At 31.7% G+C, this 21,348-nt stretch overlaps 1 protein-coding gene across 3 annotated transcripts in view; it reads left to right on the top strand.

Moving 5' to 3' along the window:
- The window catches only part of LOC145315789 (beta-galactosidase-like), a 38,390-nt gene extending 18,336 nt beyond the window's left edge, over positions 1 to 20,054 (top strand). For all 3 annotated transcript variants that reach the window (XM_080155874.1, XM_080155873.1, XM_080155875.1), the window contains 13 exons: positions 7,294 to 7,378; positions 8,870 to 8,914; positions 9,788 to 9,874; positions 10,201 to 10,269; positions 13,524 to 13,572; positions 13,917 to 13,996; positions 14,517 to 14,611; positions 15,440 to 15,535; positions 15,841 to 15,881; positions 16,122 to 16,257; positions 17,538 to 17,608; positions 18,903 to 18,945; positions 19,564 to 20,054. In XM_080155874.1, coding sequence (XP_080012000.1) covers positions 7,294 to 7,378; positions 8,870 to 8,914; positions 9,788 to 9,874; positions 10,201 to 10,269; positions 13,524 to 13,572; positions 13,917 to 13,996; positions 14,517 to 14,611; positions 15,440 to 15,535; positions 15,841 to 15,881; positions 16,122 to 16,257; positions 17,538 to 17,608; positions 18,903 to 18,945; positions 19,564 to 19,697 — 1,031 coding nt within the window. In that variant the 3' untranslated portion in view covers positions 19,698 to 20,054. The remainder of the gene's footprint in view (positions 1 to 7,293; positions 7,379 to 8,869; positions 8,915 to 9,787; positions 9,875 to 10,200; positions 10,270 to 13,523; positions 13,573 to 13,916; positions 13,997 to 14,516; positions 14,612 to 15,439; positions 15,536 to 15,840; positions 15,882 to 16,121; positions 16,258 to 17,537; positions 17,609 to 18,902; positions 18,946 to 19,563) is intronic.
- The last annotated feature ends 1,294 nt before the right edge of the window (positions 20,055 to 21,348 follow it).

Genomic DNA, 21,348 nt, shown 5'->3' with positions numbered 1-21,348 from the left:
AAAATCAGTCAACTGCAACCTAACCTAACCTAACATTGCTGATTTAACCTAAATAGCATTCTAGTTCCGAGGTTTTTTAGGATTTTAACAAAATTTCAAAACTTGATAATAGACTTATTTATTTGCTATTATTGCACAACATATCAATGCCATATCTCTAAGGTGGCAGGTGTGAGGCCATTTTAAAGTTTTGATATTTTTTTTACGTTACAACAATGTAATTCTTGTTTGTCTATTGAGTCATTGAAACCATTTATTGTGTATATACATTTCTTATAACTACGTACCACCTCCAAGTGATTTTTTGGAAATCAGTCAACTCTAATCTAATCTAACTTATCTTTTCTGGTTTTTCCATAACCAGCACTCTAGCTTCGAGGTCTTTTAACATTTTAACAAAATTTCAAAACTAGCTAATAGACTTATCTATTTGAAATTTTTGTACAAGAAATTAAGTTCATATCTCAAAGGTTGCAGGTTTGAGGCCCTTTCAAAGTTTGATTATTTATCAAATTAATTTTTATTTATTTTTCCCTTCTACAAATGACAATATGTGTTACAAAATTTTGGTCTTTACATTTTTTGAAATGTCTAACCTTCAGTTATAACATACTAACAGGTCACAGTTCTAGTTGAAGGTTTAAGGTTCGAATCCCTGCATTGAAAGTAGAAAATGGCTTAATTTCTTGTTTTTCTAATGAGATATTGAAACCATTTATTGTGCATATACAGTAACCCTTGTCAAGCGGGAGAAGGTTAGACTACTCTACCCTTAACCCTCGCCCAGTTATAGGCTCCCTTTCCCTACTTAAGCGCAATTAGACTACCGTAATCCAGCCTAAAGACACTTTTTCTTAAGCCAGGACACCAATACCCAGGTTATCTACTACCCAGCTAAGCCAGGGTATCCCCAAAGTAGCCCTCTTGAACCTAGAACCAAAGATCTTTAACCGTTGTTAAGATATCTCCAACCGTAGTCTACTTATAAGCCATCTATACTAAGCTAAAAGGGCTCTATCTCCCCTCTAAAGGACAGTTTTACATCGTAGACTAGCTTAGTAGACACTTTTGTGTTGCCATTTAATGCTAAAACCTCCACCGAGTCCATATAGGGTTACCGTGGACTTTCCAAGATAGACGCACATCATAGTTCCCCAAGAAAATACACTAGATTTCAAAATTACACCTATAAATGTTTAAAAACATTAAATACCAAATTGACAAAATCCATGTTTCTTCGATAACTAGCGAACGGATTAAGCTAGAATCAATGTTAAGGTGTCTAAATGACCGTCTCGACCCCACGGACTCACACAAAAAATTTGGTTAACTTTGGACAATTTTTAGAGGGGTAGACCAAACGATGTTTGATTTTTTGATGCAAGTTTTGGCTCACTAAAATCCAAAAAATCAGTTTTTCCTAGGAAAACTTTTTTGTTTCTCAACCGATTTTGGACTTCAAGGTGGCAAAATGTCCGTCTCAATATGCTACACACGTGTACAAAATTTGGGGTCAAGATTCCAACTCTAAGGGGGCTGGACCACGACTTGTAACTTCAATTTTAGTGAGCCAAAACTTGTATCGATGGACTTACATCTTGTGGTCCGCCTATCTAAAAATTGTCCTAGGATCTTCATCTTTGGAGGGTGAATTCTACTTGGCGAGACGCTCATTTAGACACCTTAACATCGATGGTAGCTCGATCCTAGCCCAAATGGTGGAGAAAACTTAGATTTTTCAATACGCGAGAGGCCGAAATTAGTGTAAGTGAGCCAAAACTTGTATCGATGGAAGTTACATCGTTTGGTCCAGCCCCCTTAAAATTGTCCTAGGTTCACCAAAATTTGTGTGCTTATTCTACTCATTGAGACGAACATTTTGCCGTTTAAATCTTATGTAGCTCAATCCTAGCCCAGATAGTGGCCAAACCTTGAATTTTTCAGTGGCACCTTACTAGGTTTGAAAATTACTTATTTCTTCGATAACTAGCGAACGAATTAAACTAGAATGGTGTCCTAACTTTTAAAATCTTTTAAACTATTATTTTAATTAACAGAAAGAGGGCAATTTATTTAACATCACTGAAGATCAAAATAAATTTATCATCCATTGTCTTATCCCTTTAGTAGAAAGTTTTTTTTTGTGCGAAGCTTAAGATCTTGACAATTGTTTGAATTTTAAGTGTCTTGTTGTGGTTTTGGGCTATTTATTTAATAAATGCAAGAAAACAGATAAAATGCTATCTAAATTCTAAATATTACAGTTGGAAAGGTTGAATTTGTTTCCTCTCTTAAAAATGATTGTTTTCTTCCCTCTAAACTTCTATTGCCAACTTGGCAACTACTGTTAAAAGCAGGGCATGGCAACTGTGCCTTCAGCCGTTTGATTTTGGCTGCATCTGAATTAATATAATTTATGAATTAAAGTACTTTAAATCAATGGATGTATTATTACTTGGATCTTACACCAGAATTTCATGTTCTATAATAATCAAGTAAACTCTGAAGCGGGCTTAAATAAAAATCTCCCCCATCCTCTTTCCTCCTACTGGATAAACGGCCCAACCAAAAAATGTAGGGGAAAATTGCAACCTAAATTGACGACAATTTTTCTCCTTTGATTTCATCCACGTATATTCTATATCCATTTATAAATCAGGGATAAGACTATGGCCCATAAATTGATGTACATCGCCAATGATAATACACAAAATTATCCCTTCTGTTAATTGAATTAGTGGTTGAAACATTTGATCACTCAACCTAATAAACCAACAGATCAAAATTCAATAAAAGTCCCCAAAGTTATTGAGCCAACGTATAACAAACTTTATTATAAGACTTGGGGACTAGTATAACAACAGCATAATGTCCCCTCAGCTCTTTCTCTGATTACAAATGCACTCTAAAACCACAGAAAACTGAAAAGACAACTTGTTTTATCATTATTTCAAAAATCATTTATTTTGCTAAACAAGTTTTGAAGCATAATTATTGCAAATTGTTAACTCTAGTTTCGGATATAAAAAGGTATTAAAGAATAATTTATATTAAAGATAAGTGGGTTACAGTAAGCAATACTTTTAATTTAATAATTGATATTCAAGTTAGATATATTCACCCACCCAACTTTATTATCTGTATATAAATGTAATAGGTGAAGTATTGTGGTGTAGCTCCTTTTTATTGGTGGAATAGCTACTCTATAACTTGAGTATTCCAGTACGTCCATACGTTTATGTACAGCAAAACAGAAAACTTAAGTTCATGTAAAATAAAAGAATTGTCCTATCGGTTATAAATCTTAAACAAAATTGTTGTTGATTCTGATTACAAAAAAGCTATCATTTTGAAAGCAAAACAACTCTATGGTTATAATCTTTATCTACGACAGTATGTATGTCCATTTGGAACTATAATAGCGATTCTTCTATAAGGTAAGCAACTCTATAATTTGACCAAAAACTTTACAATTAAAATATAGTTACCTTGCTCAAAACTATAATTAAAATTTGTAAATTTTTTAAGATCTGATTTTAGGGATGTTTTTAACTTTTTATCCTTGTAAAATAAAGTTAAAGTTGATGTACATCCCCAATGTTATTTCACAAAATAACCCCTTATGTAGATTACAATTAGTGGTTGAAACGTATGGACACTTAATTTAATAAACCAACCAATCAAAATTTATCAAAAGTTCCCAAAGTTGTGAAGCCAATAAAAAAGAAAACGTTATCATAACACTTTGGGGACTTATGTAATAAACAGCGCATTGTCCCCTCTCTCTCTGTAGAATTCATTATTCAGTGGCGTGAACAGGGTTTTGCCAGGGAGGTGCGCTAATCATATACCTATCAATATATATGACATTCAATATACAATATATCTATCTATCTATCCATCTGAAATAACAAATCAGAAATTCACATTTCTATAATTGTACATTTTTGCCTTTGGTCACCTGACTAACAGACTCAGAGACAAATATTTACAGAATTGGCACAAAAAAATGAGTCCTCTATCTTAATTATGGGCCGAGAATATTGCGTTATCACCTAAACCTGACATACGGACGGACAGCCATAGTAGTTATGGAGAAGATTCAGCCAAAGTAAGATGAAGAGTAGCTGCAAAAAAATGTGTCTTTTTGTAAATTTCCGTTAAAATTAAACATTGTCTTTAACTTTTAAATAAAAAAAAATTCACAGAGATCTAAAGGGATAAGATTATGGCTGACTAATTGATGTACATCCCCAATGTTGATACACAAAATAACCCCTTATGTTAGGTGCTTGAAACCTATGGACACTCAATTTAATAAACCAACCATTCAAAATTCATTAAGAGTACCTAAAGTTTTAAAGCCAACGAATAAGAAAATGTTATTATAAAACTTTGGGGAAATCAATGTTCCAATTCTTTTTATTTATGTCTTTATTAGCATGACTGACAGGGACAAATAGAATAAATAAATGCTAATTTATGAGAGGAATCTAAACAGATGCACCAAGTGTACATTGAAAACAACAAAAAACTATCACATTTCATTTTTCTGGTAATGTTTGTTGTACCTCCTCGCTGTTCTGCAATAGTCTAGCGTCCATATATTTCATTGGTAACAAACTTTTCCGTTTTTTTGTTTATATGAATAAATAATAAGGCTTACAAAATGATTGAATGTGAAGCTTAGGATACAATTAACAGTAATATTTGCTAGAGGTTTGTCCCTGAAAGTTTGAACTTGATATGGCAATTATAACCTGCCTAAATTAACCACTGACGGACGGACGTACTAACCCTAAACATAGAAAAACTATTTTTTTTGCTGTTTTAAAAGAAAACTTATTTAAAAGTATTTGAAAAATTTGGCAATAGACATAATAGGTTTAGATCTACAATTTCAGAATTATACCAATAAGGAAAATAGTATAGGAAGTTTTCGACCAAATCATTAATTTTGAAGGTATTATTACTCAATGTAACACATATGTCAATTATAAAAATTATCTTCTTCTGCCAAAAAATTCTTTTTAATATGTGTTTCTGAATAACCATCTAGAGCAATAAATCTATTTTTTTTAGCAAACGGAAACTTGTATAATGGGTATATTAGCCATAAACTCAGAGACTTAAAGGGATAAGCTATATAAAATTCTAAAAAACCCCAAAGTTATTACACCTACAAATATAAAAACGTTATTATAAAACTTTGGGGACTAGAGTAATAAACAGCCTAATGCCCCCTCCCTGTATGATGAAGAATGAAGAAAATTCTTCCTCCATGGAAACAGTTTAAAAAATGTATTGCCTTTCAATGAAATAGGTCACTTTGACATCCCATGCGATTAAAAACTGCAGCATTTTTTATTTACTTTTTTTATTCGGGAAATATTTAGGTATTAATTAAAACTTTCAACAACGAGGCAGTATCAAAAGGCTACTTTTTCTAATAAAATGAAATATACTTTTTTCAGATTACAACAGGGAGGGACTAGTCAATGCCGAAAAAATGTCCTATCTTATCATAAGAAAGTACCAACTACATAAAGACAAATTAGACGATTTTTTGGGGGGAGAATTTACATTCCATTGTCTCCTCCCTGAATCCTAGTAATTTATATACATGCAATAATAAGAATAAGCAAAAAAAACGACAAATTTAAAAAGTTTTCCTTATTTAAAGTAAGGAGGGCTAATTTGCAGCTACTCTACATTTCAATATTCGTCTGTTTTTTTGAGATTTACTTTACTGAATGTTGTCATTTTAGTTTAGTTATGTAAGGTTAAGTAATGGTTAAGCAGTTCCCTAGGGTTGGAAATAAAGACTTTTAGGATTGGAGCTTCCCGCAGGGTCCAGAAAAGGGAGGTTAGGTTAGGGTGTGTTTAGTTAAGGTTAGGTTTGCCCGCAGTGTTTGGAGGTTTGGATTAAGGAATGCAGGGACTTACTCCCCCCCCCCCTCCCTTGAGGTTTGGTGATTACGTGTGTGAAAGAATTTTTAAAATTAGTTAAGAAACAAGAAAGTTATACAAAAATTTGGGGGAAATACCTGCCAGCCCCCCCCCCCCCCTTCCCTCTTTCTCCGGGGGTTGGTGATGTCATGTGTGAAAGAATTTTTTTAATTGGTTAAGAAACAAAAATTTAATAAAAAAATTTAGGGGGGTGAGGTCGCCCCCCTCTCCCCCCTCAACCCCACTCGATACCTCCCCATCCTGGGTTTAGTGAAAGAATTTTTGAAATCCGTTCATAAATAAAGAAGTTAGGTTTTGCTAACTGGTTTTCCTCCAGTTGAATTTTCATTAGGATTTGAACGATAAGTTTTGTGATTTTAAACCTACTAAATTTATATTTCTCTTTTTAAAAAAATTTTATTACCTCTATTATCAGACGTATAATCAATAACAACGCTTTCATGAGAATCAAAGTGGAGATTTTTTTCAATATTGGCTGAATTTTCTAAGCCAATTTCTGTGAAAAAGTGAGAAAAATGAAAGGAATTCTTAGTGTAGTTTTACTTAATAGACTTACTATTGTACACTTTGATTTCCTGTTTTTTTCAGCCACCTGGCTTTTTAAGCCGGCTTAAGGAAAACAAAGTGTAAACACTAGAGCTACTAATCACGCTAAGGCCATTCAAACAGACAGAGTAAGGGAAACGAATCATTGTAAAACTGTTGTTGTCAAATATTTGTGTAGTTTACATAGTGCCAAGGCCTTTAGAAGACAATTTACGAGCAGTAATTACTTACTTACTTAATTACATAGATTAACAAACACAACCAAAACAAATCTCCTTTCTCTCTTTTCCTTTTCTCTTTCTCTATCTATTTCTCCCTCTTTCTCTTTTATTCTCTTTTTTTTATTTTGTTATGTTATCTACTTATTTTTATATTAGTGTGTAGTTAGAAACTAATCAGAATGGGGTGTATCCTAGCCCCCTGGCAAATTTAAGAGGTGGATACACCCCCCCCCCCTACGTGTTCATCTCACTACAAACCCTATATCAAATGGGGGTTTGAAAAAAATTGCGCATCGCGCTTTATTTTATCAGATAGAAGGCTTCCTTGATTTTTGAGTATACTGCTAATTAAGGGGGTGTATTTAAACCCCTCACACAAAACACTCCTGTTGTGGTCTGTAATACACCCCCCTAAAGCTCTCACCCCCTCAATTTATATTTATGAAGGTTGTTAAAAATCGTAAGGGCATGTAAAAAAAATTTAGGTTCGCTTCGCCCAACCCGCTGGCAAAACCCTGTTCACGCCACTAATCAATTAATTCTTATATTTATAAAGGAACTTCTTTTGGTTTAAAATCTGGATCTAATGGACCTCCATTTGCGCCCAATCCCACATCCTACGATTTCAATGCTCCTGTTAGGTTTGTTATTTTCAATAACACCAAAAAAGTTAGATAGATGGATTTACTTGTCTAAACAATAGTTTTAGATTAGTAAACCTTCCAGCTTTTCAAAAATAGGTTAATCTTTAAATATTTATATGATTTTAGTTCAAATTTTGGTGGTTTCCTTCAAAGTTCCAAAGTTGGTTACATTTGGTACATACAGTTTAGCCGCGCATGTTTAGGGCCCCAACAGGGGTCAGAAATAATGAAAAAAAATACCCTGTCATCTTGTTGTCAATTGTTTATAAAAAGAATTGATGCGCTTGTTCTGTGCTTGCTAGGCACTTTAAATTGTATAATTCATTCCATCCCAATAGGGTTAAACTGGTAACATTTATTTCAAGGGGGTGATTTTTCGATAGCTTCTCTAAAATATCTGAAAATAGAAATTACGCGAAAATGACGCAAATGACGTTTTTTAAAAATTAAATTTATTTTTATAATAATAGCTAATAAAACAATTTTCAAGCATAACTTTTATCCTACTAAAAATTTCCAGTATGGCTTCAGAACCGATTAAGATCCCCCGGATTGGAACCAGTTCTCAACAATACTGAAAAATCATGTATAGCATCGTATTATAGATAATTTTCGCGAATTTTATAATAAAAATCATAAAATTAATACCTACCATTTTTGTTAGCCCGGGGCTTAGAGAAGCTATCTATAATCCTAATCGAAAATTACTATTATCCTTATCCATTTATATAAAGTAGTATAGTTTTTTGTTTTTATTTACTTCTGGCTGTACGTTGTTACATATTTAATAGTTATATAAGCTAGTAATTAACAATAAATTAGTAACGGCAATTTACAATTTAAATTTGTTGAACTGTAGCAACATATTGAAAGAGCTTTGAAGGGGTGTATCCAGAAATTTCTGGTTCATGTACAATGAAAATAGGGGAGGGGTAAACGGGTTTGAAAAGATCCTTAATATCTGAGATCGAGATCTTCCTTCATCGATTTTTCATGTAATCAGGTTCAATAAATTGTTACTTACCCATTCCCATATAAACAACCCCTTAAATAGTGGATGTAAATATTCATTTATTTCCCTGGTATCTCATTTATATCCATGAAATGATTTTAGAAGATTTTTAATTTTTTTTGAAAGATTTTATAATTTTTATTAATTACTAAAAGAAAGAAAAATTATACCAGGGAAATAAATGAAATTTAAAAACCAAAATTAAACCACATTTTACTAGCATAAAAATGAGTTTTTGTTTAAATGAGAATGATATTCCTGTCCAGTTTTTTTTTTAGGAATGAATATTTCTTACCCTCGTGAATAAATGATGAACTATCGGTCCATCATTTATTCCCTCGGGTAAGAAATATTCATTCCTAAACAAAAAACTGGACAGGAATACCCCATTTTCACGTATAAAAAGATTTAAAGTACAGATACATACTTAAGAATGGAAAAACATTAATTTTATAACAAATATTTTTGTTTTTTAGTGAAAGCGGAGACTTGACACAAAAATATTGGACCTTGAGAAATAGGTAAACAGAGAAAATTTCACACAAGATTCATTTATCTCAATTAAAACAAGGACGACAATAACTATCGGTAGTAGCGAAGCTGTTTTAAAGCAAAAAATGCGGAAAACAATTCTATTAAAGACCAAAAAGGCATTTAACTCCATTTTTTTATGTAAAAAAAAATACTTATCTCACTTACTCTTTTTCTCTTTTTCTGTCATTTATACATCTAGGCATCTATGACCATTTTCGATCTTGTTACCCTACTAGAACTAATTATGAGCCTCATGTTTTAAGAAGCGAACCTACTCTACAATTTTAAATTTCTTTCAACCCGTCTGTCTGTCTTGAGGTAACGTATATTAATCGGCTGATTTTTGTTAATGCTTCCAATACCTATGAGCTGAGCATCCAGTACATAACTTACCTTATCCGTCGGTCTGACGGTAATGTTTTGGAATACATTGCATTTTTATTGGAAAATCTTGACAATATTCTTGTAACCAATGAGCATTTTTTTCTATAATGCTTTTTGTACGTAAGTCCGTCTGTTATTCTGCAAAGTATATACATTTTTATTAGGGAAATATGATTTACTCAGCTGATGTATGATATAAAATTTTGGAACCTCTCATAGATAAACTTTAATTTATGCACATTTACTCTATGGCTCATTTTGTCTGTCTGTCTCATTGTTCTCATTGTTTTGTCTTTGGCTGTACCAATTTTCATATAATTTTAGTTTATATTTATTTGATTAGCAGCTTTTGTATGTGTACATTCTTTTTTTGTTACTTTTTAAAAAAATATATGAAGAAAATTATCATATCATCTAAATTTAAAATTATAAAACTTGCTGTTAAACTTCTGTTACAACCATCCTTGTTATTTAAGAATTGGTAAATATTCTCCACTACCTGAAGTTCCAGCTGGGTTTATGAATGTGTCCAAGAAAGGAGATTATGGTTCTCTGCAAATGAAGTAAGAATTTACACGGAAAAATCACGAAACCTCGAGATATTTTTTATTTCAACAAACTGCATAAAGTGTAAAATTTAATATTAGCACTTATTTTATTTGGTATTCATGCTTTTTTCAATGCGTATTTTATATTATAAGGAAAATACATATTTATTTCAGGTTACAATTAAAAGTAATTCATGTACATTGCAGCAAAGTTCATAATTTTTTAACATTACTATTTATTTTACCTTCTTAAATTTACAAATTCATCCACAATATCATATTTTTAAAAGTAAAATAATTATTAGTTGCGCTACTTATGTAGATAATTTTCTATGTTTCAGTTATGTTGGTCATATCATGGATATGAGAAACATTTTTAAATACTATGGTATATACAAGTATCCAATGAGGTAAAATTTTTTTCCTCATATAAAAGCTGACCTTAACATATATTGAAAAGAAAACATTTAACGTGCCCCTAAAGGCCCCTAGGGGCATAGCCGCTGGTAAAGAAAAATAAAGAAACGATTAAATGAAAAGTATTTGCTTTAGTCATTAATGATTATTAAATGCAATTATCAAAAGGGATAAAAAGTCTTGTAGTTCAAAAGAATTTTATCTAGATATATATTTGGGTGAGCATTAAGCTATAAAAATTAGAAAGAATTTTAATGAATATAATAGATTTGAAATCTGCATAAAATTTTAAGGAATTTTTATAAAATTCGTTTTTTGTATAATTCTTTATCTATAAGCGCAAATACAAATTAAGGTGGATTGAAAACTATCTGCGCCCTGATTGGAGAAGCTTAAGTGACGTACATCATTCAACCAATTAGAGCGCAGGTAGTTTCCAATCCACCTATCCTATTGGTCAAAATTTATTAACTTAAATTGGATTTGCGCTTTTAAATAATGAATTATATAAAAAACGAATTTTATAAAAATCTTTAAAATTTTATGCAGATTTCAAATCTATTATATTAATTAAAATTCTTTCCAATTTTTATAGCTTATTGAGTATCTTAAACTCCTCATTCTAGTCAGTTTATCTAGGTATTGACATAGTATCTGTTCTTAAAATCTTGTAAAATAGGTCTTAAAAGTTAAAATTAAATATTGCTAAGGAAGTTATACTTACCCAAATACATGCCTTACAGATTAACATAGTCATTGAAACTAAGATTTAACGCGAACACGGCCATACACGTTTACCTATAAAGTAGCTTCGCTACTAAATTTTAGATTGTCAAAAAATATTGATGCAGAAAATAAAAAAATGAATATAATATTAAAATTACATTCTTTTAAATGCCCAGTTTCTTATTTTCTATAGAATTTCTTGAAAAAAAAACTTTTGATATAAAATAAATGTTGAAAGTTGAAACCCTAAGGAATTAAGTCAACAAATTAAAGAGGGACTTAAGGCCATACAATATACAGTTGGGAATTTTAATCAACTACTTTCTACTTGATCGGATAATATATTTTTTGATATATGAAAATATCCATAAGTAGCGAAGCACAAAAAAAAGAAAGTGAAAAACAAGCAGTAAATTATCAATTATGTTCAGTGGTCATAAAAAAGAGAGCTAGAAAAAAAAGAAGAACATATGAATAGAATATATTTGGATTTAAATCACGAAACCTTAATTAAAATATACTTTGTGTCTTTTGTAAGGGTACTTTAAAAAAATAGCAAACTCTCTTCAAACGCAGCAGAGAAAAACAAAAATAAGGGAATAATTAAGCTACTTGTTCTTTCATGTATTTTCAGCATGCACATTGAGATTTACTAGCGGACAATTTGTTATTAATCTTGTAAAATATGTTAGGAGATGGGAATGATAAGAAAACAGGAATTGATTCAACTGCCCCACTAATATGAACTCAACAAAAAATTCTTTTGCATCTTTTAAGAAGTAAATATTCCATACATTAATGATGTGTACGTAAACATGAAACTAAGAACGTTCATAGGATTCTTGGTCATTTGCCACAAGCTGCGAAGCAAATTTTAAGTCTCATATGTTTGAATAGAATTTAAGTAAAGAATAGTTATTTATCGCATCATATTGAAGACAGCTTTCCGCGGAGAGTAAATAAGGAAATTATTTAAGAATAATTGAGTTTCGATACAAAACTAGTATTAATATTATGATTTTTATGTTATTATTCGTAGAAAATTGTCCTTAATGCGATATGATACTTGATTTTTCAGTGTGGCTTAGAACTGATCCTAATCCAGTAGACATTAATTGGTTTCGAAGCCATACTGGAAAAGTTGGTATTTGTATTAAATTTTTCATAAAACAAAAATCTCTGTAAATTATTTTAGATTTATACGCTTTGTATTCATGTTGTCATCCTCGTTTATGAAAAGAGATTTATACAGGAAATAAATACACACGACCAAAAAGTTTTAGAAAAATTGTAAAACATGGATGACAACATAAGTACTAGCGAAGAACAAGAATATAAAAGTGAAACAGCCAACGAAATTGAAATAGAAAGTTAATAAATCTGGAAAACAGACGGATATACTAAGTTGTTTAGATGCCCAGTGGTTTAAAGCTCCACAAAAAACTTCAGCAACCTATCTTTGATAACAACTGAGATTTATAGAGCAGATGCACATTGGTCAGAAAAAATATCACCAAAAAATCAGCCTTTTACATATTATCTACCGCTCTTTCCTTTTTTCCCTTGGACAAAAAATGCATTTCCCCTACAGAAATATCATGTCCTTTAGAGCTAGACCGACAAACCAAATGCATTATAAAGTAGATGCCCTTTGATTATTAAATTAAAAAAGGACCAATCTTCTTTTTTGAATAGCAGCCGAGAAATTCACGGTTTCCCTTAAACGTAGCTGACAGACGGACGGTCAGGATTTTGGAATTATAAAGAAGCTTCGCTACTAAACAATATGATTATGTAATAAATAATTGTTTACATCCAGTGTGTGTGTGTTTTAGTTATAATATATGTGGAGAATTTTGCTTTGAGGTCTCCAACCAAAATGAATTAATATCATTAGATTAAGGTTTAGAATATGTTTTGCACTTACTATATATGTATATATACTAGCGGCCTCGCACCTAGCCTCTAGGGGCTTTGCCCCATGAGGTAATTAAAAAAAAATATAAAATTGAAGGTGCCCACACTATCTTTGATTTAAAAAGAATAAGGGAGATTTTTTTGTCTTTTAAAGGGGTTGGGGGTGTCACACCCTCCAAAAAATAGCCTAAAACCACCACAGAATTAGTAGTTATATTCCCTGAAAAGTAGAATCTGGTTGGTTCAGTGGTTACTGAGATTTTAAGGGACAGACAGACAGATGGATGGACAGACGGACAGACAGACATCAAGCTACTTTGTATTATAGATACAACGTAGATAATTGTTTGTGACTTGTGTTTTACGTAATTTTGTGTATAGTTATGCAATTAATGAATTTTCGTGGAAAATTTTTAGATGAGTTGTTTCAATGAAAACAATTTTAGTTTTATAAAGTTTTTAGTCTGAGGACAGAGGGTTGAGGAGGTACCCATTCCAAAAATATATAAAAAATACCTTTAAGGCGTTAGTCAGATCTTTTGGTAAAGGCACAGTGACAGATAAACATCCTGTTACTTTTTAAACAATTTGTTATTTTGTTTAGTTTTGAAGATTTGAACCAAGAAGCTGGTTTGATGCTTTATGAGACTAAGGTATTTCGTTAGGTCCTAAAACATTTAATATCAGCCATTTTTACAAGTTACATGTATGCGTCGTTGTACATGATTATTAAAGTTCTTTGCTTTTTGATGTTTTAATTGTTATTTATCGCATCGTATTATAGACAGCTTTCCGAAGATACTAAAATGAAAAGATTTGAACGAGTTTTGTCAGCCCCAAATGGCAGATGGCTCGGCTAACAAAACTGATATCAATTTATGATTTTTATTTCAATATTCGTGGAAAATTGTCTGTAATGCTTTGGTATACAGTGTGACTGAGAATCGGTTCCAATCCAGCGGTTATTAAACACTTTAAAATAATTATTTTATTTTAGGTTTCAGGTTTATTTCGGGACCCAGCAATGTTGAATGTAACAGGATTGGCAGACAGAGCCTATATTTATGTCAACTCAAGGTAGTATTTTATATATGGATTATCATTAAGTAAAGTGATTTTTTGCCATTTTAAAGTAAAAGGTTCTATTAATTTTGCATAATTTGTCTCTAGTTACTGTATGTTATTGTACATTAATTTAATGATTTTGACTGGCATAAAGTTGGTGAGGAATAGATTTAATTTAGGTTGCGTTATCCATTATTCCTAATAATGCCTCTGTGGAGCATAAACCTGTATTTGCCAACCTTACAGGGCCTTCTGAATTATTAGTCTTCTATGTAGAAATCGTGATATATCCCTAATATCAAATTTGGACAACAATTAAAGTATTTGAGAAAAAAAATATTTTTATTTTTAAGTTATTAAAGTGTTATGAGAGCCCCATATTGATTGCATTATGAAGTGTTGAAGGCCCCTGTAGGGGCATAAATATAAGAGTGAACACATCGAGAAATGATTACTAAATAGTACGTTTTGACATTTGAGTTCATAGTAAGAGCATCGTTATTTTTTTTTATTTGATCGTTTTCATTTTTAGATTTGTTGGAATTTTATCTCGGGCCGAGGATATGTTTATTTTACCTGTTCAAATTCAGCATGGGGACGATCTGGCTATCCTTGTAGAAAATCAAGGTATTCTAAATTTTGACAATCTGTATAAAATACAAAAAAAATCAGTACATAAATCTAGACATTTCTTGATCTATTAACTTAAAAAATAATTTATTGAATTGAAAGTTATTATCTATGTAGAATGTTGTCTGTCTGTCCGTCTGAAGCTTAAGATTTCTGTAACCACTGAACCGATTGGGCTCTACTCTTCAGGGAATATACCAACTGGTCCTGATATGGTTTTAGGCTATTTAAAAAAAATGAAAAATCCCCCCCCCAAATAAAATTTTTTATTTTTTTTAAAACTAAAATTTAAAAAGGGAGTTGACTAACCCTCTTCTTCCCCCCCCCCAATTTTTTTTTATTTACCTTTTTCTTTTTAAATCTAAAATATGAAAAATTAGGATGATCAAACCTCTTAGGGCAAAGCTCCTATAGGCTAGGGGCGAATGATAACGTGGATATTGTGACGGAGTAATTTTACCGTCAATTTAATTGCAAATATAGTCCTCAGATATTGGTCAATATGTTAATCCATTGTCAGATGGGTTAGGTCATACTGAGGAGGGATGGATGGTATTGTTATATTAGCCAGCTGGGAGAAAATTTTTACAAGAGTATGCGGTTATCTCTCACAATAGAACACAGTAATAGTGTCTGACTGATTATGACGTAACAAAAAAAATTAGCCAATGAGAGGCCACTATAAATTTTACCATTTGGTCAATAACGGCCTCTCAATGGCTAATTTTTTTTTGTTACGTCATAATCAGTCAGACACTATTACTGTGTTCCTCACAATATCCACGTATTCTATATCTATTGTAATATACTTATTGTTCGTATCAGGAAGGCTTTGTTATGGTCCTCAGATGAAGGATAGGAAAGGTTTAACACAGAACATAACTCTGGATGCAAACATACTCACAGATTGGAGAATTTCAGGTAGAATAAAGAAAAACGATTTAAGATTTGTAAGTTTTGGTAGTGTTGACTATTTTATTAAAAATTTAAAACTCAGTTTTTTACCTACAGAAATGGTTCACCAAATATTTTATAACAATCGCTTTTGTTCATAACAGTCGAACTACTATGATTTATTATAAAGCACAAAGCCTTACTTAGCCGCAGCCACGTCAGCTGCAAATTTAGCCACGTCGGCAACAATGCGGCTGAATGTGCAGCTTGAATAAAAAAAACATGGCACACTTAGTACTAGTAGTCTTATAACATATAATTGAATAATTTAGGATTGCCATTTGATGCTGATTTCAACACTCTACTGGACGAGGAAAATACATTCATTTCAACAAAAGTTTATATTCAATTATTAGATAACTATTCATTAGGCCCGAAAACAACGTTTTCTGTTGGTTGATACTTTATTAAGAAATATCTTTTCTCAATACTTTCGAGCCTTTACGGTATATTCCAGTTTTTAAAGATCCGAATAGAAAAGATAAAAGAGAAGCAGCCTCAAAGAAACTCTTGTAAACAAAATTAAAAATTCGAACAAGAATGTGTTGACTAGCGGCTAGATGTGTATCAGATGGTAAGAAAAGGCAGGTATGGAAGGGCCAGTCAAGATGCAAGGATGACATTATGGAGCTCGGTAATTCAGCTGGCTGAGGATGGAACTGTGTATGATACATTTGTCAAGTTGCCAGGTATATAAATATTATATAGGCAATAAAAACAATGTAGATAAATTCGGATGAAAAGGTTTATTTTACGCGCGTTTTCTTAAGCAACAAATAAAGATCTTACTTTGCATATCGGACTTGAGCTCAAATTTTTTTTATATATGACTTTTTGGAATCAGTCCCCATGACGTTCAACTTTTTTTTCTTTTTGTTTTGACACCTTGGCGACCCAATCAGGTTCACTAGCTCCGATATATTTGACCGCCTGTTGCTAGTACAGCGTACTTAGCATTAATGATATATGAGAAATAGTATGGACAAAAAAGGACAACAAATTCTTAATTTTACTCTAATAAAACTTAAAGTTTTATTAGAGTAAAATTCAGAAAATATAATAGAACCAAAGAAACTAAAATACGTACGTGGTGACTCAAAAACTGGCATACGGAGTGGAGACGGACGGACATATTCTCCTTTAAGAGTAGCTGCAATAAAATATTAGAAAAATTTGCACAATCATTTTTAAAAAATTATTTCATCTTTTACGTTGATAATTAAATTGATGAATTTTTGTTGTTGTTTAAAACATAAAAATAATTGAGATTCTATCGAAATAAAATTTGAATTTAATGGTGTTATAATGAAATGCATTTTCCTACAGAGAAAAGAATATCCATAATTAAATTTTAAAAGAAATGTTCAACTTTCTTTTTCTTAATTAATTTCTATTTTTGTTAATAATCGACTCTTTTATTTTATTTTTTATGTTGTAAAATAGATTTACATATTATATACTTACTAGCGGCTTCGCCCCTAGCCTCTAGGGGCTTTGCCCCAAGAGGTTTGATCAACCTAATTTTCCGTAATTTGGATTTAAAAAGAAAAAGTAAAAAATTTTTTTTTTTGGGGTCGGGGTATTTTTCATTTTTTGGGGGGGTTGGGGGTGTCCCACCCCCCAAGAAAATAGCTTAAAACCATCACAGGACCAGTAGGTATATTCCCTGAAGAGTAGAGCCCAATCGGTTCAGTGGTTACTGAGATCTTAAGCTTCAGACGGACAGACAGACGGACAGACGGACAGACAGACAGACAGACGGACAGACATCGTTCTACTTTGTATTATAGATAATAATAAAACGTGTAGAATATATGTATTGTGCTTCCTAAGATTTTGAAAACATTTTTGAATTTCCTAGATTTTGTGACAATATGTTTTTAGGGGGCCGGGGGGTAATTTTTACTATTTTATTAATTTATATGAAAATTTTTGGAAGATACAAGTTATAATATTTTATCAATTATAGGTTGGCATAAAGGTATTTTAATGATAAATGGAGAAGTTGTTGGAAGATATTGGCCTGTTGCTGGACCTCAGGTAAATATAACAAAAAAATATCAAATTGTAGGCATCAAACAAGATCATTTTGACCTGTTGACATCTGTACAATTTGACAAAATACAATCTTTCCCGATTTTGTATTAATTTTGAGGAACATGATTCCCAGTTACGTCATAAAATTCTTTCCCTAAAAAGGGAAGGGGGGAAGAAAATCTCTTCAAAAGAGATGGGGAAAACCCCCTTTTCTCCCATCTCTTTTTTTCTTCCCCCCTTCCCTTTTTCAGGAAAGAATTATATGACGTAACTGGGAATCATGTTCCTCAAAATTAATACAAAATCGGGAAAGATTGTATTGTGTCTACAATTTCAATGATTTATGTGATTATTAAGTAAAGGTCATAATTGATACATGTAAAAGAAATTAAAAAAAAACAAGCAAAAGTAGAATTTAATTCTTAAATTTTGCAAGTATGTTAATCTCCTCATTTTGACCAATTTTACACAATTTGTGAACATTGGGCAAAATCCTAAAAAATTTTCAAAGGCTAGCCTAGAAGTTTCCTAGGCACAGTGCCTTCGAAGGTGCTTTGACTTTAGTGTCAGAACCTAAATTAGGACATAGTGCATTTCATTACCCTAGGTTAGGTAACTTCATTTCACTTTTCAATAAAATCTAAAATGCAGCGGTTTTTGAGAAAATTAGATTTAAAAATTTCAAGTTCAATTTTCACCCACTAGGAGTTACCGCATAATCATGACAAGAAAAGCAAATATTATTTATTTAAAATTTTGAACAACTTTGCTTTTATAAAGTCTGTCATAAAACCTCTCTATATATAATTTATTTAAGGCTGAATTTCCGTGACCTTAGCAAAGCAATTGATAAAAATGACCATTAATTAACTCACTTCAGGAGTGTTTTTATGAAGAACTTTATAAAAGCAAAGTTGTTCAAAATTTTAAATAAATAATCTTTGCTTTTCTTGTCATGATTATGCGGTAACTCCTAGTGGGTGAAAATTGAACTTGAAATTTTCAAATTTAATTTTCTGAAAAACGGCTGCATTTTAGATTTTATTGAAAAGTGAAATGAAGTTACCTAACCTAGGGTAATGAAATGCACTATGTCCCAATTTAGGTTCTGACACTAAAGTCAAAGCACCTTCATTTGCACTGTGAGGGTTTCCTTAGCTTATGAAGGAATATGTAAGACTTTGAAAACACTAACTCCTAGGCTAGCCTAGGAAATTTTATAGGATTTAGACTATTGTGTCTGTCAAATGATGTTACCGTTCGCGGCCTTGTTTTATATTCTTGTTTTTTTTTATAGGTTACTCTGTATGTTCCCAAATCTTTCCTGAAACCGTTTCCAGGTACAGATTTATATAAAACAATAATAACAAACAAAGTTGAGTGTTTTTTTGTGTAACATTATTAAACTTTCTTTTTTTCCTCAATTTGGGTGTATGTACTTTTAAAACAGCTTTTGTTTGTGTTTTTGCAGATGTGGGTGCAATTATAGAACAGATTTATCCGAGGCTTGCCAGCCGTCGAATTTAACTAGTTATGAATTATAATTGCTGACGGCTGTAAATTGATCGAAAAGGCAGGATGATGTCAGCTACAAATTGATTTTAAAAATGGTTAATAGCTTGAGTCCAATGGGGGGGAGGAGATATTTGCTCAAAAGAGTGTAAAAATCTAATTCCCACCCTCCTTTCTAATCAGATTTTGTTCCATTCTGCACCCCCCCCAAAAAAAAAAAATAAAGCTTGGACGTCTTTGTTAAAGTTAAATGGTATGGAAACTAGTAAAATTTTTGCTGCTCGAAAAAGCATATGAAATAATTCTTAAAAATCTAGAATTCTATCTAATTACAATAACAAATTCAGATGGCTTTTAAGAATTTATAAAATAATTTTTAAAGATTATTTGACAGTAGCAGCTTCCTGTATTTTTCTATTTGATCAACAAGATTTATTTTTGTTTAGAATATAACAAGATAACAATATTTGAACAAGATGGAACAGATTGCTACCCCAGCTGCACAATTGAATTTGTCACAACTCCAATTCTTAATAAACCAACTCCTAGTTCAGCCTATAATTATAAATTATTTAAGTAATAAAATTAATGTATTTCAATTAAACCCAAACTTTAACTAGGTATAAGAGATAAGTCAATGACAGATAAATTAGTTTTTTCTTTGAAAAAAGGTTAAAGTTGTTAATCTGTACTTTTGTTTAGTACATTTTTATAAAGAAATAGTTTATCTTTCATTTACCTATCTTTTCATCGCTGACTAATTATGGACTGTAATTAAAAAAGAAAGATTGACCCTACTTAAGAATTCAATCAACATTAATGACTAATACTATTTAATTTTATTATTTCATTTACAAAAATAGACACTATAAATTATATTATATACTCTGTAATTTATTAAGTCAGTTAATGGTAATAACTTACACAGTCACAGAAAGTGGTCTAACATGTAGCTCATCCTCTCGTCATTGGCGTGGAGGTAAAAAGTTCGAATCTTAGCTCGCACCGCGTCAGAACTAAAGACGTTGAAAATGATAACTAAAGACGTTGAAAATGGTTCCTTCCTCTGCCATGTCATATGCGCGACATTATAGTTAGAGTAGGGGGGATACCCTGAATCAAAAGAGGCGCAACACATTACCAAGCACAGTTAGAACTTCCAGACAAAGTTCGTGCAATTAAAGATAGGGTTGATCGTTGGACATGTCCTTGACAGCATCCTCGCCCGTGTGAAGTAATTGCCAAGGTGATTTTATAGAAAGAATCGAAGTATACCGAAAAAGAGTTTTAAGAGTGATAACAATTACAAAATACTTCCTTTATGTATCTATAATACAAAGTAGCTTGATGTCTGTCCGTCTGTCTGTCCATCCGTCCCTTAAGATCTCGGTAACCACTGAACCGATCAGACTCTACTCTTCAGGGAATATACCTACTGGTCCTGTGGTGGTTTTAGGCTATTTTCTTAGGGGGTGGGACACCCCCAACCCCCCCAAAAATAAAAAAAACCACCCCCAAAAATTTTTTTTTTACATTTTTTGTAAAATCTAAGTAACTGCTGATCAAATTGGGCTCTACCCTTCTGGGAATATACCTACTGGTCCTCTGGTGGTTTTAAGCTATTTTATTGGGGGGTGGGACACCCCAACCTCCCCAAAAATAAAAAATATCCCCGCTTCCAAAATTTTTAATTTTTAAAAATTTAAAAAAATTTAAAAAAAAAAATTTAAATATTTTTTTTTTAATTTTAATTTTTGTGTATGCGAACAACCTAGGTTTAATTTTTACGAATTGAAATTTTTGTGTATACGGCAAACAACCTGGGTTTAATTTGTACAAATCAAAATTTTTGTGCATAAAACGCCCAACCTGGGTTTAATTTGTACAAATTAAAATTTTTGTGCATAAAACGCACAACCTGGGTTTAATTTTACCACAGAGTAATTAAACAACGAATAATTTTTTTGAATATTTCTATTTAGGAGGGTTGACTTCCCATTACTTCATAGGACGAAGCCCTTAGAGGCTAGGGGCGAAGCCGCTAGTGATTATATAAAAAGTTTCTCTTCCTGTATTTGTAAAAGTTTATAATATACAATTATATAATCTAGAATGTAACAAAATGAAATTTCCTATTTCAATTTGAATTTTAAAAGTTGCTTCATACGGTCCTAACACGAAAATACAGAGAAAAAATAAAGACACTGAAATCCCACCCCCACAGGATTGGT

This window comes from Acartia tonsa, chromosome 4 (genome assembly GCF_053477335.1).
Source record: "Acartia tonsa isolate MP-2025a chromosome 4, ASM5347733v1, whole genome shotgun sequence".
NCBI lineage: Eukaryota > Metazoa > Arthropoda > Copepoda > Calanoida > Acartiidae > Acartia > Acartia tonsa.
Note: the sequence above shows the minus strand (reverse complement) of the source record. Positions and strands in the feature narration are given on the sequence as shown.